Below are 27993 nucleotides of genomic sequence, written 5' to 3' on the forward strand. Positions count from 1 at the left end.
AAAAAAAAAAAAGTCCATTACATTTTGCCCCAGCTGCCCAAGATTGCCCACCCGCGCTCAGCTGGTGATCTTAAGCCCAGAAACCGGAAACGCCCGAGGGTGGGTGAAGGTGAACCGGAAGTCCTCCCGGGGAAGCCATCGAGGCCCCTGGCTCAGGTAGCTGAGCAGTTGCAGCTCGAGGGCCGGCTGTTCAGAAGCGGTCCTGGTCTTTTCCGCCCCGGTTCCTTTCAGGGTCTGACCTGCATCTGTGGTGGCCCGACCTTCCCCTGCCTCGCTCCGGCTGCGGAGCCGTTTCCTTGCCCAGGAGCCTCCTGACTGTTGCATTGGCGGGTCTAGAACCTTCCACCCGCCTGACTGACGCGGGAGAAGCCGCCGCCCTCAGGCCTCTCTGTGGTTGGGCTTCTCTCCTCGGGGCTGTGGAGGCTGCTGATGAGTGAGGTGAGTCTGGTCTGTTCTTTACAGAGAAACACAGTTGGGGAGAAGCGCAGAGGCTGTCTGTACTTTTTTTTTTTAAGGTTTTGTTTTATTTTGAAACTTCGCGTTTTCGTTATGAAGACAAGGCAATAATGTGGGTCATTCTTGCGAAAAATTTCAAACGAGTCTGGTGCTCCATATTTGCACCGTTTTGAGCTGCGAGTGTGCGTCTGGACGTTTTTTGTGGGATGTTAATTCGCGGGGTGTTTCAGGTGTAAGGCCGAGATTCCTCCGGAGCAAGGAGCAGCTGCGGAAGTGTGTGAGTCCCCGAGGAAAATGTCTCCAGTGTCCTTTATTCTGATGGTAATTTTATTCCTTCCGAAGTGCCTTGCACCAGCAAACTGGAGTGGAATTTCCCGCCAATTCTGATAACGCCAAGTTATAGGTTTCAGTTATTCCTGTCTTTGCTTTACTTTTGGGAACAGTCGGGGGACTCTCAAGGCCTTTCTGGGAGCCTTTCAGGGGTGGGGACCCTTTTTTCTGCCCAGGGCCACCTGAACAATTATAACCTCATTTGCCGGCCGTACGAAATTATCGACTTAAAAATTAGCTTGCTACATTTGGTCAAACATTTAATTAAGTCACCCCTAATGCCTTGGCGGGGCCAGGCCAAATGGACATTGCCCACCCCGGCAGAGGTACCTCGGAGATGTGGGGGTTTCAAAGGTGCCCGACTGACTTCTGCGGTAAAGCGAGTGGTGATCTTTCTGCAGGTGGAGGGTCTTGCCTTCAATTTATAAAAAACGGCAACATCTGTGACATACAATAAATCAAAAGTCAGTTAAATGAGGTGTGCCTGTAATAGGTATACTCCATTTAGAAAGAAAATGTGAAGATTCCACTATGAAGGCCTTTAACTTTTGATTATTTGCTATTTTGCCTTAGTTGTGATAAATGCCTCTGGCTGTGTTTGTGTTGTACTTTTTTTATTTTTATGGAAAAACCCTTACTGAAACAGTAGTCTAACCTATGTGAGTGGGATTTTTTCTGCAGCCTTTCAGTTTTCTTCTCTACCCATTTTTAAAATCAATTTTAGTGTTTATGATAATCCTTCCTGGTTTCAGGGTTGGATTAGAGTAGTATTACTGAATTTTAAACGCTACCTTCACTATTTTGGTGATTTATAAATTGTGCTGATGTAACGTGAGGAAATGTCTTCGTTTTTATACTGCTTCCATACCAAAATATCAGGAAGGACCCTACTGTCAATTTTTATATCATAGTGCCCACTGGGTGGCAGCATAGTGTTTTTAGTTTCTTTAGCTTTCGCTGGATTTCATAATTACTGATGCTGTAGCCGTGTTATTCTGATAGCAATCAATATCTATCGCATGTCGAATGCTTATTACATGCCAGGTGCTGGACCAACTCCTTTATGTGTATTTTCACATTCAATTCTAAATAAATCCCCAAACCTGTGACTTAAATATTCCTATTATTCTTTTTATACCATACTAGAGGCCCAGTGCATGAAAATTCATGCACTGGAGGGGGGCGGTCCCTCAGCCTGGCCTGTCCCCCTCTCTCAGTCCAGGAGCCCTCAGGGGCGGAGGTGACCCAGCGATCGGGGGAAGGCGATGCCCCCATCACACCTCTGCTGCTGCCACTGCCGGCAGTGCAAGCCTCAGCTGGCCCTGGTTACCTGAGCCTCGGGCCGCCCTGGGTGGCTGGGCAGCCGCCATTCGAGGCTTGCCTGCGCCTTGGGCTGGCCCTGGGCAGCTGGGGGGGCTGAAGGGATTGGGGGACTCCGGAGGCAGGCATGCGGAGTGGCCAGACCTGCTGGCTGCCCCGGCGGGGCTGAAGGAACTGGGCGCCGCCATCTTTGAGGGCGTGACAGTCAATTAGCATATCCCTCCTTATTGGCTGTGGGTGTTGCCATCTTCGTAAGGATGTGATGGTCAATTAGCATATTCCCTCTTTATTAGATAGGTTGAGGAAGCTGTGGGAAAGAGAATAAATAATAATGCAAAGCCAATAATAAGCCAATAAGTGATAGAGCCAGAACTAAAACACAGGTGCTACTTCGTGCTAATCAAATTAAAGTCATTGTAAATTTGACCAATTAGTGAAGAACCAGCAGTTAATATGAGAAATCTGGGGATATTCTGAAAGAAGTGAAAATTTATATTGGTTTTACATAATGTGCCTCAAAACAGTAGGGGGTGCATGGTTTACAAAAGGCAGTATTTCTTGTGTTCCAAGAAATACTAGTCCTGTGAGATGCTTCAATAAAAAAAGGTTCTTTTGGTTACAAGTGCTCTTGATGATTCATTAAAGCCTCTAAGAAGTCCTGCAGTGAAGGAGCCTGTTTAACCCAACTTTTTTTGAACTCATAGCATTAAGGTTTTTTTAATCCTTACCCAAAGATATGTTTATTGATTTTAGAAAGGACCGGGGAGGGAGGGAAGAGGGGAAGTAGAGAGCGAGAGAAAGAAAAAAAGATCGATGTAAGAGAGAAACATTGATTGGTTGCCACCCATACCCACCCTGACCAGGGATTGAACCCGTATCTTGACCAGGAATCAAATCAGCAGCCTTTTGGTGTTCAGGGCCAATGCTCCAACCAACTGAGCCACCGGCTAGGGTGCATTCTTAAGTTTTTATGATTACAACCCATGTTAAGAAATGCATTTTACATGCAGACTAATGTAAATATATGTATATACAACTTAAATAAAATACATGAGGCAGTACTTACCTTCATACTACTCTTAAGTTTTCTATTTTATGTTTTTCTAGCCTAGCCTTCTATTTATTTTTTTCTATTAATTTTAGAGAGAAAGAAACATCCATTTGTTGTTCCACTCATTCATGCATTCATTGGTTGCTTCTTTTAAAAAATATATATTTTTATTGATTTTAGAGAGGAAGGAAGAAGGAGAGAGAGATAGAAACATCAAAGAGGAGAGAGAATCATTGATTGGCTGCCTCTTGCATACCCCCAATTGGGGATCGAGCCTGCAACCCAGGCATGTGCCCCAACCAGGAATTGAACCGTGACCTTCTGGTTCATATGTTGACACTCAACCACTGAACCACACCAGTCGGGCATTGGTTGCTTCTTGTGTGTACCATGACCAGAGATCCAACCAGGATGACTAACTGTAACTAACTGAGCTACCCAGTCAGGGCTAGCCTAGCCTTTCATTTTAAAAAAGTCTTTAAAAATAAAAGACCTTTTACATTGATTTCTTGGCCCATAAATGGATCACTAATCTCTAGTTTTACTGCACTAGGCCTTGGGTCCTATTTCTTTTCAAATACATATTTTTATTGATTACAGAGAGGAAGGGAGAGGGAGAGAGAGATAGAAACATCAATCGAGAGAATCATTGATCAGCTGCCTCCTGCCTCCTGCACTTGAGCCTATAACCCGAGCATGTGCCCTGACCGGGAATTGAACTAGACCTTCTGGTTCATAGGTTGACGTTCAACCACTGAGCCACACCAGCCGGGCTTGGGTCCTATTTTTTATTTGAAGCACATATTAATGGAATACACTGAGGTAAATGTATAAGACTATGGGTGAAGGAAGTGATTGATGTAATGGTAAATATATTTGATGAAGTTAATATTCTTTTATCAGCCTGGTAATAGTTGAATGGAGATAGTGTTTCTTTTTTTTTTAAGTTATTTCATTTTATTTTATTTATTCATTTCAGAGAGGAAGGAAGAGGGATAGAGAGATAGAAACATCAACAATGAGAGAGAATCATTGATTGGCTGCCTCCTGCATACCCCTCACTGGGAATTGAGCCCGAAACCCGGACATGTGCCCTTGGCCGGAATCGAACCCGGGACCCGGCTAGGGCGAGATAGTATTTCTTTTTTTTTTTTTTTTAATATATTTTATTGATTTTTTACAGAGAGGAAGGGAGAGGGACAGAGAGTCAGAAACATCAATGAGAGAGAAACATTGATCAGCTGCCTCCTGCACACCCCCCACTGGGGATGTGCCCGCAACCAAAGTACATGCCCTTGACTGGAATCGAACCTGGGACCCTTCAGTCTGCAGGCCGAAACTCTATCCACTGAGCCAAAATGGTTTTGGCGAGATAGTGTTTCTTATTGGGAAATTATTTTTCATAAATCAGGCCAGTAGCAAAGTGAGAACATCTTATCAATTACAGATTAGAATTTTCAGATTACATTCTTTAGAACACATGTTCCTGAGAGTATTAGTTTGCATTATGAATTTTTAAAAAAGTGTTCCGTGGTCAAGATCAACTTGGGAAATTTGGGTTAAAGTTAAACAGCTTCTAACTATGCTGATGGTACTGTTAATCTCTAAGATGGGGTGTTAGTATGCAGCATTTTCCAGATTTATTTGATCAGGGAACCTGTTTTTAGAGATGTACCTTGTGGACCTTGTGCCCTTTATTTGTTTATTTATTTTTTAAATATATTTTTATTGATTACAGAGAGGAAGGGAGAGGGAGAGAGAGAGAAACATCAATGATGAGAGAGAGTCATTGATCGGCTGCCTCCTGCATGCCCCCCACTGGGGATTGAGCCTGCAACCCAGGCATGTGCCCTTGACTGGAATCGAACCCAGGACCCTTCAGTCCGCAGGCTGACGCTCTATCCACTGAGCCAAACCAGCGAGGGCACCTTGTGCCCTTTAGAATATACTTTGGGAAATGATTATATAGGTAATTAAAATTCTTTTGTTATAATATGAATATTTTAGGTGAAAATTTTTATTGTACATTATTCATGTAATTTTCATAATTCATTTATTCTATTTGCTAATATCGACATGATAGAGAATGTCAGGAAGCCATTCAGCATTCTTAGTTTTTGTATGACCAATGAAAACTCTCTGTTAATAAAGAAAATCCTGCCGAAACCAGTTTGGCTCAGTGGATAGAGCATCAGCCTGCGGACTGAAAGGTCCCAGGTTCGATTCCGGTCAAGGGCATGTACCTTGGTTGCGGGCACATCCCCAGGAGAGGGTGTGCAGGAGGCAGCTGGTCAATGTTTCTCTCTCATCGATGTTTCTAGCTCTCTATCCCTCTCTCTTCCTCTCTGTAAAAAAAAAAAAAAAATCAATAAAATATATTAAAAAAAATAAAATAAAACAAAGAAAATCCTTGCCCTAGCCAGTTTGGCTCAGTGTATAGAGCGTCAGCCTGTGGACTCAAGGGTGCCAGGTTCGATTCCGGTCAGGTGCAAATGCTCAGGTTGCGGGCTCGATCCCCAGTTGGGGGCATGCAGAAGGCAGCCAATCAATGATTCCCTCTCATCATTGATGTTTCTGTCTCTCCCTTTCTCTCTGAAATTAATAAAAATATATTTTAAAAAAATGTTAAAAAAGAAAAAAGAAAATCCTTTATGAACTTTCTCTGGCACTGATTAATCCTATCTAATAATAGACAAATATGCAAATTGACCATACCTCTGACACACCCACAAGCCACGCCCACAAGCCACACCCCCATCCAATCAGAGCAAGTATGCAAATTAACCCAAACCAAGATGGCTACAGCCACAGAGAGCAAGGTTTCCTAGGTAACAGAGGAAGCCAAGCTTTCCGCCTGCCCTTGCCAGGCCTAAGCCTCCACTCAAGCTACAAAGTTTCAATTATAGAAGGTAAACAAATTCAAACAAATGGCGGCAGAATGGAGCTTGAGAGAGCAGGCCAGGGTTGCCGCCGGCAACAGGGGAAGCAAAGCTTTCCGCACACCCTGGCCGGGCCCACCTGCTTAAGGCAACAAAGTTTCAATTATAACCCCAACACAAATGGCTGTGGGCCTCGGAGGGAGCCCCAGGCTTGGCTCCGCTCCAGGCTACAAAGTTTCAATTGTAGAAGGAAAATAAATTCCAGATACCAGGGCCTCTGCTTGGGTTGCCAGGGGGTGTGGCCGGCCTGCAAACCACCACAGGCCCCTCGCTCAGGCCGCCCCACGCCCCAAGGGAACCCCCACCTGATCCGGGACACCCTTCAGGGCAAACCAGCTGGCCCCCACCCCTGTACCAGGCCTCTATCCTATCTAATAAAAGAGTAATATGCAGATTTATCATCACTGCAACACACAATATAGCTGCCCCCATGTGGTCAAAGATCCTGCCCCCATGTGGACACAAGATGGCCACCACAAGATGGCCAGCAGGAGAGGGCAGTTGGGAGGCACCCGGCCTGCAAGGGAGGGCAGTTGGAGGTGATCAACCCTGCAGGAGAGGGCAGTTAGGGTTGACCAGGCCGGCAGAGGAGGGAAGTTGGGGGCAAACAGGCTGGCAGCAGAGTGGTTAGGGGGTGATCAGGCTGGCAGGCAGAAGTGGTTAGGGGCAATCAGGAAGGCAGGCAGGCAAGCAGTTGGGAGCCAGCAGTCCTGGATTGTGAGATGGATGTCCGACTGCCCTCAAGGGGTCCCATATTGGAGAGGGTACAGGCTGGGCTGAGGGACAACCCCCCTCCATGCATGAATTTCGTGCACCGGGCCTCTAGCTTTATATAAAACTAAAACTATTGCCCTAGCTGCCAAAACCGGTTTGGCTCAGTGGATAGAGTGTCGGCCTGCAGACTGAAGGGTCCCAGGTTCGATTCCGGTCAAGGGTATGTACCTTGGTTGCAGGCACACCCCCAGTGGGGGGTGTGCAGGAGGCAGCTAATCGATGTTTCTAACTCTCTATCCCTCTCCCTGCCTCTCTGTAAAAATTCAATAAAATATAAAAAAATAAATAAATAAAACTATTGCCCTAGCCAGTTTTGCTCAGTGGATAGAGTGTCGGCCTGCAGACTGAAGAGTCCCAGGTTCAATTCCGGCCAAGAGCACATGCCTAGGTTTCGGGCTCAATCCCCAGTAGGGGGCATGCAGGAGGTAGCTGATCAAAGATTCTCTCTCATCATTGATGTTTCTATCTATCCTTCTCCCTTCCTCTCTGAAATCAATAAAGAAATATATTTAAAAAAACCACAACTAAAACTATTAGTTTTAATTTAAGTTCAATGAGCAACAAATTTCCAGCTGTTTTAGAATCAGCCTGAAAAGTTTGGAGTTTAGCTTAAAGGTTATTACTGTTTTAAGAAATATTTAAAGGATTTTCCTACATTTTATTTATAAGGTGGCCAAAATTAGTGTTTATGTACTTGATCCAAAGATCGCTCTTGTATTGCTTTAGATTAGTTAAATTTAAAATACCATTAATAGTTTATTTCATGGTCCATAATGATCCTTATGAAGAGAATTTCCACTTCTCTCATTTCCTTCACATGTCTCAGACCATTCATTTTTAGAATTAAATATTTCTAAATTTAGAAATTTGTATACGAAATCCCTATTCCCTTTTTTAAAACGAGAAATTTGGCAAAGATTTTATTGTGAATAGAGAATATTTTACTCATAATAGTATAAAATATTTTCTTTCAAGAAACTCAATGTTTTAGTAATTTTGCATAATTTATAATAATTTAGTACAATATATATCATGTTCCCAAAGCATATTTTCCACTGCAGCTTAATAAACCTTCTACAAACATGAAACAGTAAATGAAAAAATAACTATTAATGGCAGCATTATAAATTGATGTAAAAAGCACAAAAGTATGTGTAATCTACACTAATAAAAGAGTAACATGCAAATTAACCATCACTCCCCTACACCCTCAAGCCACGCTCACCAGCCAATCAGGATCGAGTATGCAAATTAACCCAACCAAGATGGCCGCCGGCCACTGAGTGAGCAGGAGGCTTGGGTTTCCCTGGCGATGGAGGAAGCCAAGCTTTCTGCCCATTCTGGCCAGCCCTGGGCTCTATTCAAGGCTACAAAGTTTCAATTATAGAAGATAAATAAATCCCAGATCCCAGGGCCTCCGCTTGGGTTGCCGGGGAGTGTGGCTGGCCTGCAAACCACCACAGGCCCCTCGCCCAGGCCACCCCACACCCCAAGAGAACCCTTGCCCTGATCCGGGACACCCTTCAGGGCAAACCAGCCAGTCCCCCACCTGTGCACCAGGCCTCTATCCTATCTAATAAAAGAGTAATATGCAAATTGACCATCACTCCAACACACAAGATGGCTGCCCCTATGTGGTCAAAGATCCTGCCTCCATGTGGACACAAGATGGCCGCCACAAAATGGCCAGCAGGGGAGGGCAGTTGGGAGGGACCAGGCCTGCAAGGGAGGGCAGTTGGGGGTGACCGAGCCTGCAGGGAAGGGCAGTTGTGGGGCACCCAGGCCTGCAGGGGAGAGCAGTTGGGGGGGACCAGGCCTGCAGGGGAGGGCAGTTGGGGCAATCAGGCTGGCAGGGGAGCAGTTAGGCATCAATCAGGCTGTCAGGGGAGTGGTTAGGGGGTGATCAGGCTGGCAGGCAGAAGTGGTTAGGGGCAATCAGGAAGGCAGGCAGGCGAGCAGTTGGGAGCCAGCAGTCCTGGATTGTGAGAGGGATCCCAGATTGGAGAGGGTGCAGGCTGGGCTGAGGGACACCCCCCCCCATGCACGAATTTCTTGCACCAGGCCTCTAGTCCTATTAATAAAAGCCTGTGTGGTTGTCATGCCCTCACGCTGTGACACCCTCATGCCACAATGAGCGATCACCAGGAGGCTGTGTGCACAGCGGGTGTGCGCAGGTGGGCGGGGCTGCGTGCATGCGCCGGTGGGTGGGGGCTTGATGCTGTGTGTGCGGAGGCAGGGCCCGAGGCTCTGCAGCGAGGCCTGGGGGTCCCACAGCTCTGTGCGGAGGCAGGACCCCCTGCTCTGGCCTACCTCTTTGGGGCAATCCATTGAGGAGCCCCAGATGGGTGGGTGGGGCCTACCTCTTTGGGGCGATCAATCGTGGGGCTCTCGCACTGTGAGAGGGCACAGGCCAGGCTGGGGGGACCCCCCTGCCTGAATTTGTAGACAGTAAGAATTTCGTAGACAATAAGAAAATGGGGCAATATACACATTAAAGTGCTGATCATATGGTACAGGCAACAAGTACAGTCCAGAAAAGGAGAAATTGGTGTGAGCTGGATTCATAAGAACTTCACAAAGAAGATGGAATTTTATCTGATTTTTAAATATGTTTAAACAAAGATAGAGGAAGGCATTCTATATAAGAGAGCAGAATGTACTAGTATAAGTATTAACTAGTTCAAGCTCTTTAATGTGGCATTACAGATCCTCAAGACCTGCCTGCTTTGTGAGCTCCATCGCATCTTCTCCCAACCTTTTGTTAGACTTTAGTCTCACAGTTTTTAATTCCTCATTTAAAATGTTGTTTCTTCCATCTGTGCCTTTGCTTATGCTATTTTTCTACTCTAAAATATGCTTACCTAATTTTTCGGTTTGCTAACTTCTTAACTTTTAAGAGTTTTAGCCCAGAAGTCACTTTCTCCAGGTAGTTGCTAACCTTGCTGGATTAGAAGCCCCTTCTTTTTCCTACCATAATACTCTCTGGGATCTCTACCATTGCACATACTATATAATAAAAGCCTAATATGCTAAGTGTCCGGTCATCCGTTTAACCAATCAAAGCATAATATGCTAATGATATGCTAAGGCCGCTCAACCACTTGCTATGATGTGCACTTACCACCAGGGGGCAGACAGTCAACCAATCAACCAGTCGCTATGACGTGCACTGACCACCAGGGGGCAGATGCTCCAACCGGTAGGTTAGCTTGCTGCAGGGGTCCGGCCGATTGGGACTGAGCCCTCCCACAGTTCCTCCCTGGCTGGCCACCCTTCCGCGTCCCTCCCTGGCTCCGATTGTGCACTGGTGGGGTCCCTCAGCCTGGCCTGTGCCCTCTCACAATCCGGGACCCCTCTGGGGATGTCAGAGAGCCAGTTTCAGCCCAATCCCGCAGGACAGGCCAAGGGACCCCACTGGTGCATGAATTCATGCACCAGGCCTCTAGATGTATTATAATTATCTTTACATATTTGTATCTCTTTCTACCATAGTTCCTTGAGGACAAGGTCTCTTTTAACAAAAAAAATCATTACGTTTTGAATATAGAAGGGCTCAACAAATGTTTGTTGAATGAATGAAAATATTTTTGGTTTATTTATTTACAATATTTTCAGACTCTCCTTCGTTCTGGTATTTTGAAATTTAATATCAGGTTTACACTTGATTTTATAATATTCTATTCCCTTCTATAACCTCAACAATCTTTGTACATTGGCCCTATTACCTTATTCTTCACTCTACTTTCTAAGAAAGAAAAGAGTGTGTTCTTTCCTTTTTTTCCTAAGGTTAATCATTCAACAATGTGTTTCTGCTCTACCTAATTCCAAGACCCCACTTCTTCAGTTACCCCTCTTTTCAGATTTAATCACTTGATCTTTACTAGCTTCTTAATGTTTCCATTTCTCTCTTATCTCCTACCTTTCCTTGATTTTTAACCTTAAACTACTACCTATATTTCATTTCATATCTCATTTTGTGAGAACTTCTCATCAGGGATCTCTTACTTTCCAGGTCAATTTGTGTCAATAAGAACTACCATGTTATCCTTCTGCCAAATTCGATTTCCCCTTGAACTATTTTTTGAATACTCCATAGCCTAAGAATTCTTCTTCATAGCTCAATTAGATCAGAATTATACTGCTACAAGTAGCCTTGATACCGTTTACTCCAATTTGCTATTGCACTTATAACTATTTCAGTTAATGAGTTTATTTACAAATTAACAAATAAAAATTTAAACTTAGTTTACCATTCTTATTTTATAGATAACATAAATGAGGCTTTGGCACTGTGTACTTTGAACTCTCTGAACACTTAGCGCCCCCTTTTAAATCTATGGTGTGTTTTTAAAAAATGATTTTAGAGAAAGAGAGAGGAAGGGAGAGAGATAGAAAGAGGAAAACATTGAGGAAACATTGATTAGCTGCTTCCTACATGCCCCTTTCTGGGGATTGAGCCTGAAAGTTGGGCTTGTGCCCTTACCCGGAATAGAACCAGTGACCTCTCAGTGTATGGCATGATGGTCAACCAACTGAGCCACACCATCCAGGGCTAGCTATAATGTCTTTTATATCATGCTTAGTGTTATCATGTCTGGGGTTACACTTATTTGAATAAATGCTTTATTCATCTTTCCAAATCTTGAAGGTAAACAACATTAACTCAAATTTGTGTCACCTCAGTTTCTAGAACAGAGAGATTTATTAAATTATGTCACTCTCTTTTTTACTGTCTCTATATAATAAGTCTAATTTAAAAAATTCATATGTGGCCTGGCCAGCGTGGCTCAGTGGTTGAGTGTCGACCTGTGAACCAGGATGTTGTGGTTCAATTCCTGTTTGGGGCACATGCCTGGGTTGCAGGTTCCATTCCCAGTGTGGGGCATGCAGGAGGCAGTCAATCAGTGATTCTTTCTCATCATTGATGTTTCTGTCTCTCTCCCTCTCCCTTTCCCTCTAAAATCAATAAAAATATATTTTAAAAAATTAATATGTGGATGCTTTTCCATTTTCCCTCATTAGATAATTATTATTCTCTAGGTCTTTTATAGTATTGGGATATCTATCAAAGTTTATCACAGTTACAGGAAACACTCTGATTAGACATGTGACTTTATTTGACTCAGTTTCCCAGTATCCTACTCCCCACCTTTCCAGAGTATACAAGTGATCTGTTAAATTCAGTGCAGCAAATATTAAGTGCCCGACTTTTGTAAATTATTGTATTGGGCAGTGTGAGGATATAAAAATGAGTGAGATTTGGACACTAATTAAGGAACTTACAGTATAATGGTTAACACACCATTGCTAATACAAGATAGAATATGATTATGTTTTGGTAATTTTTTTCTCAGTCTTTTAAGGAAATATATACACTAGCTTGTATACATATAATACTTTAAAAATACATTTACACAATTTTAAAACATATACATGTATACACTAGCTTACATATACATTAATACAATTTTCACACAAGGATTCACTTTTTGTGACAAGTGTCACTCATATTTTACATCTAAATTTTATATTTATAATTACTTATGAAGGAGATATGTTTATAAGACTGATTTAGCATTTAGTTCAAGATTTAAGAGTATTCCTGAGAATAAAGTAACATGATGATACCAACTTATAGGCTATTAATAAAAAGGAAACTTGGAAGTTATAGCTCTTTAACAGAATTTTTGAGGAAAATATTTTAGTCACTAAAAAATACATTTTTTTTTTTGTATTTGTAAAGCTATTGTTGATTTTGTTTATACTCTTTGGATGTTTTAGCTAATGTCAAAGCTCACCAATCGTTATGTGAAGTGATAGTGTGAAATTGATGCTGTTATAGTATAACAATAAGGACCTGACTCATGTATTTTATGTACATACGCATTCAACTGTAGTTACAAATGGCTTCATGCTGTGTGATTAAATGCATATTAGCGTTTGTCCTAGGCCTTTGCTTATTACTATCTTTACTTCATTACATCACCACACTATATAGCCATATAGTTTATAAGGTAATACACACATCACTTTGTTGCTGATTGGAATTATTCTGTTTTATGGATGGCGTCCTTTAATTTTGCCTTTCATGGATTATAAAATTGGTTAATATCTGCTGAAGTGAATCTCTGAAGAAGCAAATAAAGATGCTGGCCTCAGGTCACGGTGTCATTTGTGACACTGGCAAAATCTTACAGGCTCATTTATCCCTGTACATGATTGATAACATCATGGGTTAAATGGAGAAAGCTTTGCTTCTATTAACGGACCATCATGAATGAAGACCTCCCACTTGATAGTCAGGCATAAAAGAAGTGCTGTTCTCAGAATGTCCACAAGAGGGCGCCATTGTAACGAATCCTCTGGAAGCTCTATCCAGTGAAGTCAGTGAGGTGTTCAAGTCCGCTACTAGAACTATTGTTGTTGATCTCTCCCCTAAAAGTCCTCAAGAAGATTTTTTTATATATTTAGGTGTGCCTATATTAGGTGCATATATGTTTACCAGGATTATATCCTCTTGTTGGATGGTTTCCTTTAGCATTATGTGGTGTCCTTTATTGTTTCTTGTGATGGCCCTCATTTTAAAGTCTGTTTTGTCAGATATGAGTATTGCTACACCAGGGTTGTTGTTTTTTTCGTCTCCATTTGCATGGAACAATTTTTTTCCATCCCTTCACTCATCCTGTGTGAGTCTTTTGTTCTGAGGTGAGACTCTTGTAGATAGCATACTGTTGGGTCATGTTTTTGTATTCATTAAGCTACCCCATGTCTTTTGATTGGAGCATTTAATCCATTTACATTTAAAGTTATTATTGATAGATATTTATTTGTCATTTTATTTGTTTTAGAACGAATTTTCTTTTTTTAAAAATATTTTTTTTATTGATTTCAGAGAGGAAGGGAGAGGGAGAGAGAGATAGAAATGTCAATGATGAGAGAGAATCATTGATCGGCTGCCTCCTGCATGCCTCCTACTGGGCATATGCCCTTGACCAGAATTGAACCCAAGACCCTTCAGTCCTCAGGCCGACACTCTATCCACTGAGCCAAACTGGTTAGGGCACTATTTTAATTATGTATGCCTAGGTTTCTTGATCTATTTCTTCTTCTCATTACAGCAGTCCTTTTAGCATTTTTTACAATGCTGGCAATAAACTCCTTTAGCCATTTTTTTTTTTTTTTTGTCTGCAAAGTTTTTTATTTCACCATCTATTTTGAATGATAGCCTTGCTGGATATAGTAATCTTGGTTTCAGATCCTTGCTTTTCATTACCTTGAGTACTTCATTCCAATCCCTTCTGGCCTGTAGAGTTTTGGATGAGAAATCAGCTGATAGCCTATGGTAGCTCCTTTGTAGGTAACAAATTGCTTTTCTCTTGCTGCCATTAAGATTCTCTCTTTGGCCGAAACCGGATTGGCTCAGTGGATAGAACGTCGGCCTGCGGACTCAAGGGTCCCAGGTTCGATTCCGGTCAAGGGCATGTACCTTGGTTGCGGGCACATCCCCAGTAGGGGGTGTGCAAGAGGCAGCTGATCGATGTTTCTCTCTCATCGATGTTTATAACTCTCTATCCCTCTCCCTTCCTCTCTGTAAAAAATCAATAAAATATATTAAAAAAAAGATTCTCTCTTTGTCTTTAATTTTTGGCATTTTAATTATGATGTGTCTGGGCTTTGGTCTGTTTGCGTTCTTCTTGCTTCGGACTCTCTGTGCCTCCTGAACTTGTGTGACTTTTTCCTTCACCGGGTTAGGGAAGTTTTCTGCCATTATTTCTTCAAACACATTCTCTATCCCTTGCTCACTTTCTTCCGCTCTGGCACACCTATTATGCAAAGATTGTTACATTTCATGTTGTCTCACAGCTGCCTTAAACTATCCTGTTTTTTCATTGTTTTTTTCTTTTTGGTTCTCTGATGTTTTTCTATCCTGTCTTCTAATTCACTAATCCAATACTCAACTTTCCCTAATCCAGTGATGGCGAACCTATGACACACGTGTCAGCACTGACACGCGTAGCCATTTCTGATGACACGCGGCCGCTGAAGTGGCCGCATGCCGAGGATGAAACATTTGCGAAATAATGTTTTTTCCTCAAAGTGACACACTACCCGAGTTATGCTCAGTTTTTTGGTGAAGTTTGACACACCAAGCTCAAAAGGTTGCCCATCACTGCCCTAATCTGCTGTGTATTCCTTCCACTGTGTTCTTTATTTGTGCTATGTCATTCTTTATTTCAGCCTGTTCTTTTTTCATAGTTATTATATCTTTTTTCTTATGCTGTTGAGTATCTTTACCATCATTATTCTGAACTCTATCCTATCTAATAAAAGGGCAATATGCAAATTAACCGTCACTCCATCACAAAGATGGTGGTGCCCATAGCCACAAAATGGCGGTGCCCAGTCCTCTCAACCCCGTTGGAGTCCCCAGTCCCGGGGGGCGCAGCCGCTGAGAGCGGCCTGGCAGAATGCTTGCTTCATCGCCACGGTGACAAGGAAAGCATTTCGCGCCCTGCCGTGGATGGGCCTCCGGCCTGGCCAGGGTGCAGATGGGCCTCTGGGCCACAGAGACCTCTGGGCAGTGGACGCGAAGTGGCCAGGCCCCGCAGAGAGCTACTGGTTCACGGATTGGTGCGCAGAGCTACTAGTATCAGATAAGTTCCTTATCTTCATTTCATTTATCTATTTTCTGGAGAATTCCCTTGTTCTTTCTTCTTTTTTTTGTCTCCCCATTTTGGTTGCCTGTTTGGGTTTGTGACTATGTATTAGGTAGGTCTGCTATGCCTCCAAATCTCTAGTGCAGGACAGTCAGATGCTGTTTCTGACTAATTAGATCAGGCAAAGACTCAAATCCTCCAGAGACTCACCTCTGCTTACAGACTGATTGGATTCAGTCTGGAGTAGCACTCAGGCAATTGTTCACAGGTGTGGTGAGAGGTTTTCCAACAGGGTGGGGCAGTTGCTTCTGCCTGGAGGCTAGTTGTTATTCTCAGTCTCTTAATGGGTCTCAGAAATGCCACATGGTGGGGCAAGGGGTTTTCCGGTAGGGTGGGTCAACTATCTTCCCCCCTCCCCAGGCAAAAACCACCTGGACAACAAAATTATGCCTGAGAAAGATGACCTCTGCAGTGTGAGGAATGACTCAACACAGAAAACCAGGCTGTCTGCCTTCTGAGCTCTAACCCTAGAGCCCCCAACCCTGGCTTCTGCTCACACAGCTCCAGTCCACTCTGCCCTCCCTCTGCTGGAGCCCAAGGTGAGTGCCTGCACATGAAATTTTGTGTGTTGGCCCTTTAAGAGAATGCCTGCATTTCTAGGTGTCTCTCCCTGGAAGACAGCACCCTTGCTGCTTTTCACAGCCAGATGTTTTGTGGGCACCTTTCTCAGTTCTGGTGCTCTCTGCTGGGGGGCCCAATTGGGGATTAGACCCCGGAGTTCTCAGTGGCAACCTCCCACAGCTGAGATATCTCTCTGGAACTTCAGCTGCTGTCTGTGGTGCCCAGGTAGCCCTTTCGTGTCTCTGCCCTTCCTACCAGTATCTATGTGGTCTCCACTTTCTGTCCTTGGTTATCAGAGTTCTCTTCAGCTATTCTTCAGTTGATTACTTATGATTTTTTTTTTGGTATTTTAGTTGTAATTCTAGTTTGGTCCTGGGAGCGTGTCTGTGTAGCTTGTACTTAATCTGCCAACCATTTTTAATTTCTTCAATTGGGTTTTCTTTTCAGACACCCAGAATTCAGTACTAGGGTGCTGTGCTCATAATATCCACCAGAAGGCCCTATTGCCACACCTCCCTACAAGGGCAAGAGCTCCCTGTCATTTGGGCTTTGTCTTGGCTAAGCTAGAGACCAGAGGCGCCCCCTCACCCCACCCCTGTTCCAGACCTTTCAACTCCTCCTTTTTGCTCTTGGTGTTGGCCCCTGGGGCTCTTAGAAAATCCAAGTGCACTCTTGGGTGCCTAGCCTTCACAGCCTGACCCCTCCCACGAGGGCCTGCCCCGCCCCCACAGCACCACTGTCCGGAGGGCTGCACAGGGGTTGCTGGCGGCTGCACTCAAAGCAACACCAGCCTGGTGACTCAGTCTGAAGGGCGTCAGAATTGTTTCTGCGTGACTTCAGTGCTTTGTTCCAGAAGGTTCCATCATGTGTTCTGCTGGACTCATGCATGCTGACAGCCCTGGGCAAATGCTTCCCACCCTGCATGAAGGCTCCTGGGCTCTGCTTTGCCCCTTGGGATCCACTACCATCAGGAAGCTGCTCCATGGCCAGCAGCCAGCACCCCAAGAGTCGGGTAACCCTGTGCCCTGTGAGAGTGTAATCACCAAATTCCTTAAGCCTGTTTTCTAAGCTGAAGGTAACAAGACGCTATGCAGTCCAGCCTTTGCAATGGAGCCTGGTGCCCTCTGTGTCTCCAAAGCACCCCTGGGCACCGACCCTCTCAGAGGCAAGCCCAGTTGTCAGTAGGCTCCCCAGTGAGCCAGAGAAGCAAGTCCCCTTGGGCTGTCCCCTGCAGCAGGGAGTGCAGGAGATGAGGGCAGGACTCAAGGGCTGATTCTGCCCCCAGGGCACCTGTGGCAATGTCTGGGAACAGGTTTGATTGCCACCCAGGAGTGGGTGAGCAGGGCAGTGCTGACATGGTACAAGGCACAGGATGCCCCCACCAGAGAGCCACCGTAGATCTGTGCTACACCCGGCCCAGGGGACATGGCTGGTGCTGAGACATTCCCCAGCCAGCCCATGGCTGTGCTGTGCCCGACATCCACGTATGGGGCAGTGTGCTTGTCGGGGACCTCCAAGGGTGACTGCTCTCTGCTTGGACGCCGTATCCAGGATGCTTTCCCCATCCTCTTGGCTGTGCAGTGGGTCCCCAAGCGCTGCCCTTGTGACGGGGCTGGGCCTGCCCTTCCTGGTGCAGCAGCAGAGGGGTGGCTGGCTGAAATGTGATCCAAGTGCCTGCACCCCTGGCTGGCGGGCGCTGAGGGTGTGGCTGGGATTGCACCCCTTCGCTTCCAGGGTTGGGCTACAGAACCCCATCGGCTTCTTCCCAAAAAAGGATTGAAAAGATCCTCCAGGAAGAAGCCCAAGCGCTGGGTGACACCCTGAGGTCTGGGGTGGCAGCAGTGGCCGTGGTCAAGCAGGGGTGGTGCTCTTTGTCCGCTTTGGGTGAGGCTTCCCTGTGCCCCTGGGCCTCTCCTCCCACCCAGCCCAGCAGGTTACCCAGCTCAGACTGGGGCAGCCCCCACCCCACGCACAGGGTCTGTCCTCTTCAGCTGAGGCAGAACCCTGAGCAGCACATGTGGGGGACACAGGGGGGTGATCCCAGGCCGCCCGTGTCCCCACCCCGCCCACCTGGACTGAGACTGGTGTCAGTGTCTTTACTGAAGGAATTTATTGTTCCGGAACTAAAGTTGCTCACAGTTATTTGACAGGGGTACATGGGTGGGCTTGTTTGTTTCCGTGACGTCTGCATGTGTCCCAAGTACAAAAGAGGAAGGCTGACGAAGAGATATTGCTTTCGGTGTCCTCTGCCTCTTGAGAAGCCCCCGCTTGTACCTGTGGCTTTGCTGTTATCGGGCGTTTAATAGTTCTTATGTGGAAGCCCCAGCCTGTGGGGGGGCCAGGGTACAGAAGCGTTAAAATCTATCCTCGACCGAGGGCGGGCAGGCGGGTGGGCTGCGGGGAGACACCAGAAGCAAAGTGGACCCATCACAGCGAAGGCATGCAATCAGACCTGCCCTCCCGGCTTCCGGCTGCCCGGTGCCCTTGACACCACGGTCGGGGTCTGTGCCACCGAGCTGGCCATACCCACAGGAAGAAACACAAGCATTAGCTGGGGATGGGCAAAGTGAGCGGCTGCACCCGCACAGCAGACACTGCAGAGGACGCCGCTGACTCTGTTCTTGGTTATGTGGTGTGTGGATTTTTTTGTGGGTTTTTTTTTTTTTTCACTTTTTGTCATTTTAGTAAAAAACTCTGCGGTGCCCCTGCCATCCTGTGAGTGGGTGGGGGCCAGCCCAGGGCCTTCCTCCTACCCTGCTCTCGGACACAGAACCAAGAGGGTCCCCATCCTGGACCTGGTGGAGGGTCCCTGGGCGGTGGTGCCCATGGGACTGGAGTTGCTTCTACCCAGGACGGACAGAGCAGACAGAGTGGCCTGCGCCGTTCTTTAAATATATATATGTGTGTATATAGAAAGAACCAAGAGCAAGAACCGAACACAAAACCTAGCCCTGCCCAGCGGCTCCCCTCCCCCACGCCCTTTTCCAAAAACAACCAAGAAAAAAAGTTTATAAAAATATCTTGCAGGAATTCTTTAAAGTTTACAGTAGCTTGCCGGCACTGCACCCACCGGCCTGCCCCCCAGTGCCCCATCGGCTGCGTCCTCAGGGCACCTGGGCCCAGACCCACCCTGCCCAAGACAGACAGACAGACAGACAGACAGACGGCAGGAAGATGCTGCTGCTGCCCCTTCCCTGAACAGAGAAGTAAAGAAACTCAATAAGTTAAAACAGCAAATAAATAATACTGATCTCGGCCAGCCTGCTGCCTCTGGGTCCAGTTCCACCCGAGCCAGGACAGGAACGCAGGCCCAAGAGCACCTGCAGCGACGAGCCGGGAGGACTGGGTGCCAGCGAGCAGCAGCGTGGGTGCCGAGGTGTCGATGGACCGGGGAGGGGGTGCTGCAGAAGGAAGAGGCTGGGGAGAGGCTGCAAGTGCCCTCTGCCCGCCTCTCGGATGCTTTGCCCACCACGGCCCCCGTTCTGGAGGCAGCCTGGGCGACAGGACCTGCCGAGGGCTCTAGTCACTGCAAGTCTGTCGGCAGGCTGGAGGCAGCTTCCCCTCGGAGCCAGGTCCTCCTCCCCACGGCCATGCGGAGCAGAAACCGGGCAGAGTGCCACGCGGGCAGGTGGACGGAGGCAGTGGCGGTGGGCAGGGCCTCGCCGCCGGGCACGCCGCAACAGCAGGAGAGGAGAGGCAGGTCCACGGCAGCTGCCTTCAGCGGGCCGGTGTCCGGCGCGGAGCCCAGAGGACGGCCTCGTGGAGGTGACATGTTGACATGTTAACTTTTCGGGATAATTCCTGGTATCAGAGCGGAAACAGTGACGTTGTCAGAGACAGGCAGAGAGAGAAACAGCGAGAGAAAGAGAGAGCAGGCACGGGTGGACCGGCCACAGGCCCTGGCCCCCGGTGCCCCTATCCTTTCCTCCCCCGCTTCACAGCAGTCTAGATGGGTAGGTGGGTGTGGCCCCGGGTCCACTCTGGGCGGGCAGGTGGCTCGGTAGCCTTGGTGGCCACTGTCAGGGCCGTGCTGGGGGGGGGGAGGGGCTATGTGTCTAAGGCTGCTCGTGGCGGGCGGCGGGTGGCCCCGTCTTGGCCGTGTCCTTGCCCGTTGGGTACTCGGCATCCCCTCCAGGGCCAGGGCCAGCGGCCGCCGAGTCACCGAGTGAACTGTGGGCACTCCGCTTGGCGGGCGTGCTGGGGGCCTGGGCCGCCTGCCCGTTCTTCTCGTCTGAAAAAAGTTGTTTAATTACGTCAAAGAAGTTACTCAATGGGCTGCCTGGGTACACAGAACAGAAGACAAAAGAAAAGAAAAAAGAAAAAAAAGGGGCGAGAAAGAAGAAGGGAGGGAAGGAGAGAGAAAGAGAACAAACAAACAAATGAACGAAAGGGCCTTGGCGAGAGAAAGAAAAACCCAACGAGATGAGGTCTGAGATGGGCGTAGGGGGTGGGGACAGGTGACAGCAAGCAGGGTGGGCAGGCGGCCGGCCGGCGGGATACCCTCTGTGCCAGGGGCTCACGGGAGGGGTTGAGGCTTTGGGGACATGAGCTGGGACCTCTAGGCCTCTTAACTGGGGGGCGGGAACCCAAGGCAGGTGGAGAGACCCCTCCTCCCTCACCAGGCCTGGCCTTGCAGTGCAGCGCCTCCCTTGGCCTCAGCCAGACACGGAGCTCAGACACCAGTCTCAGAGTCTCCCCTGGTCAGCCCTGGGCCTTTGCCGGCTGTTCAGCCCACTCTGAACTCAGAGCCACACAGACAGGGCTGCCACATCCCCAGGGAGCAGGACCCTGGGATGGGCGTCTGGCTCTTGGCAGGAGGCCACAGGGTCTGCTCTGGGTGGGGAGGCTGGAGCCAGCGTGCCTGCCATACTCCTCCCCTGGCCAGCCCAGGCCACACAATGTGGACACAGCGGACAGACAGATGGAAGGATGGATGGACAGGCATGGAGAGCTTGTGTAGGGGAGGGTGGGGGGGCAGGCAGCCAGAGTGGGAATGTCCTGAGGTCAAGAGAAAGGGGTAGGGATGGGATGACCACCCTGACCTGGGGGCCTGTGCTCCCTGTCCAGGTGCACTGATGGGGCACCTTTGCTCTAGTTCTTGAACCTGAGCCCTACCAGGTCCCTCCTCTCCCTGCCAGGTACAGTGGGAGGGGAGTGTCATGTGGCCTGGGTAGCTCACAGGTCCCAGCAGGAGCGGTCCCTACAGCCTTCCAGTGGACAGAGGGCCTGGGGTGGGCCTGCTCCAGACTGCAGTCCACCGTGATCCCTGGTCAGAGCCTGCACATGTGACACTCACTGGTCTTGGGGCATGCTCTGAACACTGGGGTCCCTCCCTGGCCCACCCTGATCCTAGGGCCAGGCCTGTGGCTGCTCTTGGGTCAGTGACAGGGAGCTCCTGGCAGAGGCAGGAGGCTGGGCGTGCGGGGGCCTACCCTGAGTCCCGTGTGTGTCTGGGCCCCAAGCTACACACAGACCCCAGGACAGCCCCAGGGGTGGCAGGCGCAGCACCCAGCCGGGAGCGGGTTGCAGGTGGGGTGATAGGCGGGAGGCCCAGGCGATGGGGGTTCTTACCACACTTGGAAAGCCTCCCCGTCATCATCTCCACACAGTTAGTGGTGTCTGGAGCACAGAACGGAGAGAGGGGGATGTGAACACGGCTTCCCACCGGCCCCTCAGGGACAAGCAGAGGCTCAGGGCAGGGAGTGGGGTCTGAGGAGTGGAGCCCAAAAGGGGTAGGTATGGAGTGGGCGGGCTCAGAGTGCAGGTATTAGGTGAGGGCCACCTGGGCAGTATAGGGTCCTGCCACAACCAGAGCCTCTCCCACTGTCCTGCCCTGGGTCCAGGACACGCTGTGGAGCTGAGAAGCCCACAACTTGGGCCATGGTCTGCACTGGCCACCCACGTGTCCTCATCCTGCAGGTCTGCAGTACCCTACCTGACCCTCCCACCTGCTGCCGGGCCTGGGAGTGTTGGTGCTGGCAAAGCCCTCGCTGCAGGTGGGATGTGCCCTCGGGGCCTCCCCTCTGTACCCAGGCTGGGGGCCCTGTTGGAGTGGCCACCAGAGGACTTGGCGTGGTGGTTGAAGGTCCCATGATGGCCCTGGGACTGAGCTTGCTGGACAAGAACATCCAGTGTGGGAGGGAGGCCAGGGGATGGGGTCAGGGAATGGGCTGAGGTACCAGGTTGGGCTCCCCAGGAAGAGAACTTGCTGAAGGAGGGCGAGGGAGATGGGTGGGGGCCCAGAGCTCATTGGTCCAGGCGAGCAAGGCCCCTGCTCTGGGATGGCTGCAGGCACAGATGCCTGCTGGGCATGAGCATGCCAGACCCTGGTCTTGGCTCCCCTTCCCGGACAAGCTCTGTTCTTCCCCAGCCTCAGTTTCCCTGTCAGCACTGCACTGCTCCAGACGGAGACCTTAATGGCTCAGGAGTCGGAGGCACCTGGCCTGCCTGCTCCCCACCCCAACAGCCAGGAGAGCGGGCCCACACCTGGGCTAGGGCCAGGGTGCTGAGGGACATGTTAGGGAGAAGAGGAGGGCAGTGAAAAACAGACGATGGAATGAGGATGGCAGGGTGGGGTGGACGCTGGGCCGGCCTGTCCTTTAGAACTCCACACAGAAGCACAGCAGGTTGGGGGAAGGGCCCACTGAGGCCCTAGCTGGCCGCAGGGGGGTCAGAGAGGCAGACGAGGGCTGGACACTCTGCTCCTCAGGTCCCAAATGTCAGAACAGGCCTCACAACCCCGCACCTCACACCATCCAGACACATACTGCACACCCTCACCAATAGACAGCGACTCACGCAGGGCTCACACACCCATACCGGTGCAGCCCACCCCCCACCAGGCATGACCCTCGGGCCTGGGAGCCCCTTCCCCTGGATGGCTTCTCTAGGCCCAGCTGGGGAGCCCTTGCTTTGATTGGGGCCTGAGGCCCCCTCTCCTGCTCAAGGCCAGACAGTCGCAGGTCTTCTCAGGGAGGGCAGACAGCAAGCAAACCCACCACATGTCCAGGCTCCAGGGCCACAGCCCTCACAGGGCGCTGCTGCAGGGGAATGCCGAGGGGCCAGGGCTCCAGGCAGGACCTTGGCCACCGCTCTCCCCGGGCCTGCTCTCGCTGGGGGGTCCCGGGGCCAGCCTGCCCTGTGCCCCGAGACTCAGCCTGGGTTCTGGGCCTGCACAGCTTGTCAAGGGCCGGGAGCTGGCCACTGGCCATGTGAGTGGGCACAGGGTGCCCTTCTCAGGGCCAGCCTGGCTCTTGCCAGAGGATGTGACTGCAGCCCCCTCCTTGCCCCAGCGGTAGGGCGGGACACCTTACCTGCCAGCGTCAGAGGCTACTCTCGTAGCTGGTGGCCACCTTCTGGCCTTTAAGCCCAGCACCCCAGCTTAGTCCTGGCGCTGGCGGGGAGGGTTCTACAGTGGACAAGAGGTGCCTTTCAGTGTGGTGTGCTGGGCCCTACCTCCCTGGGTGTGCAGCCTCGGGCTGGCCCACTGTGCTGGGGAGGCCCTGCTCCCTGGGGGGCGGTGGAGGGGCCACGCCCACTCGATGGCCCACAGGGCGGCCGAGCTGAGCGCCGCCTCACCTGACAAGTGCTGGGTGGAGGGCTGGTCGTGTGTGCTCAGTAGCTGTGTCTGAATGGTCTCCACGACCCTCTTGAAGCGGCGGCTCGGGCCTGGGGGGAGACAGCGGGTTAAGCCTGGGCGAGGTGGCCGGAGCCCGTGCCCTGGACCCAGCAGCTCACCTGATAGAAGCGTGAATGTGACGGAGTAGATGCCGTTCTCCTTCTGTGCCGCTCCACCCTCGCTGTAGGTGATGTCCACCTGGAACTTGACGGGCTTCTGGAACACTGCCGGGCCCCCTGTCGCCTTGTACTCGGCCCGGAAGCTGGTCTGGGAGATGACGCTGTGGCTGAGACTGGGAATCTGCAGAGAGGCAGTTCGATGTGAGCAGGGACCCAGCCCCCACTCTGAGCTCCTAAAAAGGGACCCACAGGCCAGCCCCTCCAGCCTCATCTGTGAAATGGGTGCAGCCAGCCTCTAACCCGGGCAGGCCACCACCAGCAGGCCTTCAGGGTATGGCCACGAGAGCCAAGAGCAGGACTGACCGAGACCCCGGGGCAGGGCTTTCTAAGGAGCGATGAGTAAACATGCACGTGGGAGGGGGGACCCTCAGAGCAGCAGTGAGGACAGGGGACCAAGGCTGAAGCCTCTATTGGCACTGAGAACAGCCACTTGAGGCCAAGGCCAGGGCCATCACTGGCAACAGTGCCTGAGGCTCTGCACCTGGTCGACCCTCTCTGCGTATTTGGGTTGTGGGCAACAAAGGAAACTGGTCACAACAAACCCAGCAGGCGGTCTTGCCTCAGGGTCCCCCCGAAGACAGGGTCCTGACCCCAGGAGTGCCCAGCACCCGAGGTCAGAAGGGCCAGCCATACTGGGAAGCATTAGAGGGCGGTGGCTGAGTCCATGCCCCATGGGGAGGAGGGACTCTTGGTGTTCCAGGAACAGCAGAAGGGGCTTAGGGGTCATGGGGTGGGGTCAGGGGGGAAAGAGGCCCAGACGTGGGCCCAAAGGAAGAGAGCAGGGTACAGGGGAATCAAAGGGGCCAGTGTGCCTGTGTCCAGCGTGAGGCTGACCCCTGCCTGGTTCTGGGCTCTCCTGGCCCCTGAACCTCTGGGAGGAGCGCCCGCTGTCCTCATGGCCCTAAGGGAACCTGGGCGGCAGCCTGTGACAGGGGGCGCTGAGGCTGGGCTCAGAGAAACCCCTGGCAATCTGCCCACCTGGTGGTGGGGCTTGAGCTGGAGCTGCAGCGGCTAGACCCCCCCGACCCCCAGTGATCCTGGGATCCCCCCTAAGCTGTGATCCTGGGGGACCCAGCACAAGGCAGGCCCCACACAGGCGGGTGGGGCCCCCTGGCGTGAATCTGGAAGAAAACCCTCAGGGCTTTCTACTCCCTGAGCCTGGTGATCCAGCAAAGACAAGGGAACCCATAAAAGACCCAGTGTAGCCCCCTCAGCACTATAGGCCTCAGTGGGAGGCAGGGGCTGCAGGAGGCCAGCAGCAAGGGGGGCAGGCCCCTGGGGACTGTTCCCGAGGCCTTGGCACATCCCCTGGATCCGGCAGAGGTCCCTCTGTTGAGGCTGCCTGTGCATCAGCCCTCAGGGTGTATCCCTGTCCCCAGTGCCACCCTCTGTCACAGCCCACCTGGGACCTGTTCACAGCATGGCTTGCCTTGTCAACCCCTCAACCCGCCAGCCACACATGCCCCTGCCTGGCCCACACCTGCTCCTCCAGGGTCTCCTTCCCCTCCGCCCTGGGGCAGGCGGAGACAGTGTCTGTCTGTCAGTGAATGGACCCTCTGGGCGGGACAAGGCTCACCGACAGGAAGGCATGAACGATGTCGGCTTTGATGGAGCTCAGGGGCTTGTCCTTGATGACCAGGAAGATCTGCTCCTCCTTCTCGAGGCTGATGAAGTTCCCGAACCAGGACTTCTTGGCCAGCCTGCGGGGTGGAGCGAGGGGCTGCTCACACCTCGGGACAGGTCTGCCTTGCCCCTGACCCCACCATCCTGACCTCCCGACTGCCTCCTGAGCTCTGATTCCTCCCACCCTGGATCCTGAGCCCCTTATCATCCCGATATTACCATCCTAACCTTGACCTGCCTCGTCCGTCTCCACTCACACCCTGATCTCTCCACCCATGCCTGACTCCATAACCCTACCGCTAATCCCACAGCCCTGGGCCTAACACCCCATCCTCCCTCCTTGTCTGGGCCCAGCAGCACACACTGGAACCCAACCAGAAGGAGAACCCATCCTGACCCAGCCGGGTCCGTCTGGTATGGCACCATGACCCTGGGGTGATTTGCTGTGTGGCAGTCCCACAGCCTCCTTGAGGAAAGGGCCCCCACCCAGGGAGGGCTGTGAGGGGAGCAGGAGCATGCGGGAGCTGGGGTGGGATTGGGGCAGGCCAGGCACCCTTGCTTGGCTATAAATGGCAGAGACATGGCGCAGAGGAGGGGCAACCTCAGCTTCCCCAGGCCACCCTCAGTGTCTCTGCCCTCAGGGACTGGTGGCCCTCCCTGCTGCCCCAGCCCAGGCCACTCCATGGGACTGGGCTGCTGGGCAGGGCGGGGATGCAGCCCACAGAGCCCCAGGCTGGCAGCACCTTCTCACATGAGCCCTTACCCCACTGTGCTCAGGGCCACCCTCCCTCCTTGGTCATCAATGCTGACCTGGTCACCATGTCCTGGTCTGGGGCTGCCCCTGAGATGGAGCTGTCCCCGTGACAGTGTGGGACAGACCCCCACCACCCTGCCTCCTGGATTCACACCTGTGCGGCCCTCCCTAGGGTGTGGGCGGGCCGGTGACCAGCTTCTGACAGAAGAATGTGGGAAAGTGGAAGTCATCTCCGAAACTGGGCCACAAAGTCTGACTCCCCTCTCACCATTTTGTTGAAGCGGACCAACTGGTGAGAGGCCCATGGGGACCTGAATCCTGCCCACAGCAGCTCCTGCTTTTGTGCAGCCATGAGGGGCCACGGCCTGTTATCCCTAAAGCCAAGCACCCAGCTGGGCATGGTGGGTCCTGACCACCGAGAGGACAAGCATGCACCATTTACAGTGCAATGTGTTGGATTCGTTTGTCATGCAGCCATAGATGACTGGCATACCCTGGCCGACTTCTTGCTGCCTCCCTTGCAGCTACAGTGTAGACACATGACCACTCTACCTGTCCAGTGATGAGAAGCAGCAGCCAGGCCCAGTGTCTTCCCCATGGCATTAGTAGGGCACTCCAAGGCACTCTACACTGGGCTGGGCATGGCCAACAGTTTTCCTGGTTGTGTGACATCTTCCCTTTTCCTGCCCATTTCCAGAGCCACTCTTCAGCTGCAGTGACAATGACCAACCCACCTGCCAACAGAGTCCCTGTCCTCCCTCGGCAGCCCGGCTCAGGAATCCCAACAGAAGACGTGAAGAGAGAACATTGAGGACCCCACACCCTCATTCAGCCATCTCAGCTCCTTGGCCGTCTGCCGTGTTGAGCGAGTGCGGGCTGCTGGCCCGAGCTGCACAATGTTGCACCCAGGACTACGCCGGGCCTGGAGCCCACAGCTGGGGCTCATGCCTTCTCCTCGATGAAGGCAGACGAGTTACAGTGAAAACTGGCTTTTTGTACTTTGACACCAGGGGTTTGGCATCTGGCAAAAACAGTCCCGGATCTAAAAGAAGCCTGGCCGAGCTGGGAAGGCTAGTGGGGTGTGTGTGGGGACAGGCCTGTGACGGTAGCTCGAGGTGTCAACTTGGCCTGTCTGGTCCAACTTTGGGTGTTGCTTCTTAAAAGACATCTCATTAGCGTGGTAGTTGGTACCAGTGAGGTCCTGCAGGCCAGCCTGCGACATCACCCAAGCTCGATTTCCCGCCTGCTGACCCGTCTCAGGCCCGCTAGCGTTCATGTGCATACCCACCCGCACCCTCCTGGTTTCCTCGGGGACCCTGACCGATGCAGGGCTCCTAGAAGCTGCAGGTGGAATGTCCTGTGCAGGAGGCGCTGGGTGGCTCACTGCACCCCACTTCCAGGGACATCTGCATCTGCTCATTCCGACCAGGCTCTTGTGCAGGGACAGGCCCCTTTGGCCTCAGTGGAATGGAGGGGCACAGGCCATCGGCTACAGCACGTGATGGTGTGTGATTTTGTAAATTCCCTGAAAATCCAGCAGTTACACTGCAGGTACGTTTGGGAAGGCTTTTCAGGGCAGCAGAGACTGGCAACTGAAGGGATGTGACCAGCGGGACTGCAGAGCCCCCTAACCCAGCAGCTCAGGGCTCGCACCTGTGCCCACATGCACAA

The 27993-nt window shown here is 50.8% G+C and overlaps 1 protein-coding gene and 1 long non-coding RNA gene across 5 annotated transcripts in view; one reads left to right on the forward strand and one right to left on the reverse strand.

The window, feature by feature from the left end:
- The first annotated feature begins 370 nt into the window (after positions 1-370).
- LOC129151088 (uncharacterized) lies at positions 371-27985 on the forward strand. Its single transcript, XR_008557887.1, has 3 exons — positions 371-438; positions 15948-16126; positions 27020-27985. It is a non-coding gene; the product is annotated as an uncharacterized LOC129151088 (long non-coding RNA).
- Positions 19930-27993, reverse strand: part of BRSK2 (BR serine/threonine kinase 2) — a 48092-nt gene continuing 40028 nt past the window's right edge. Inside the window, exons 16-20 of one of the 4 annotated variants that reach the window (XM_008146836.3) lie at positions 25522-25645; positions 23886-24066; positions 23727-23816; positions 21720-21767; positions 19930-19949 (exon numbers count right to left, since the gene is read on the reverse strand). In XM_008146836.3, the coding sequence (XP_008145058.1) occupies positions 19930-19949; positions 21720-21767; positions 23727-23816; positions 23886-24066; positions 25522-25645 (463 nt within the window). Of the gene's footprint in view, positions 19950-20203; positions 20428-21719; positions 21768-23470; positions 23557-23726; positions 23817-23885; positions 24067-25521; positions 25646-27993 lie in introns of those variants that run through there. The other 3 variants (XM_028153712.2, XM_008146834.3, XM_028153719.2) reach the window with 3 other exon arrangements.

This window comes from Eptesicus fuscus, chromosome 13 (assembly GCF_027574615.1).
Source record: "Eptesicus fuscus isolate TK198812 chromosome 13, DD_ASM_mEF_20220401, whole genome shotgun sequence".
NCBI classification, from domain to species: domain Eukaryota; kingdom Metazoa; phylum Chordata; class Mammalia; order Chiroptera; family Vespertilionidae; genus Eptesicus; species Eptesicus fuscus.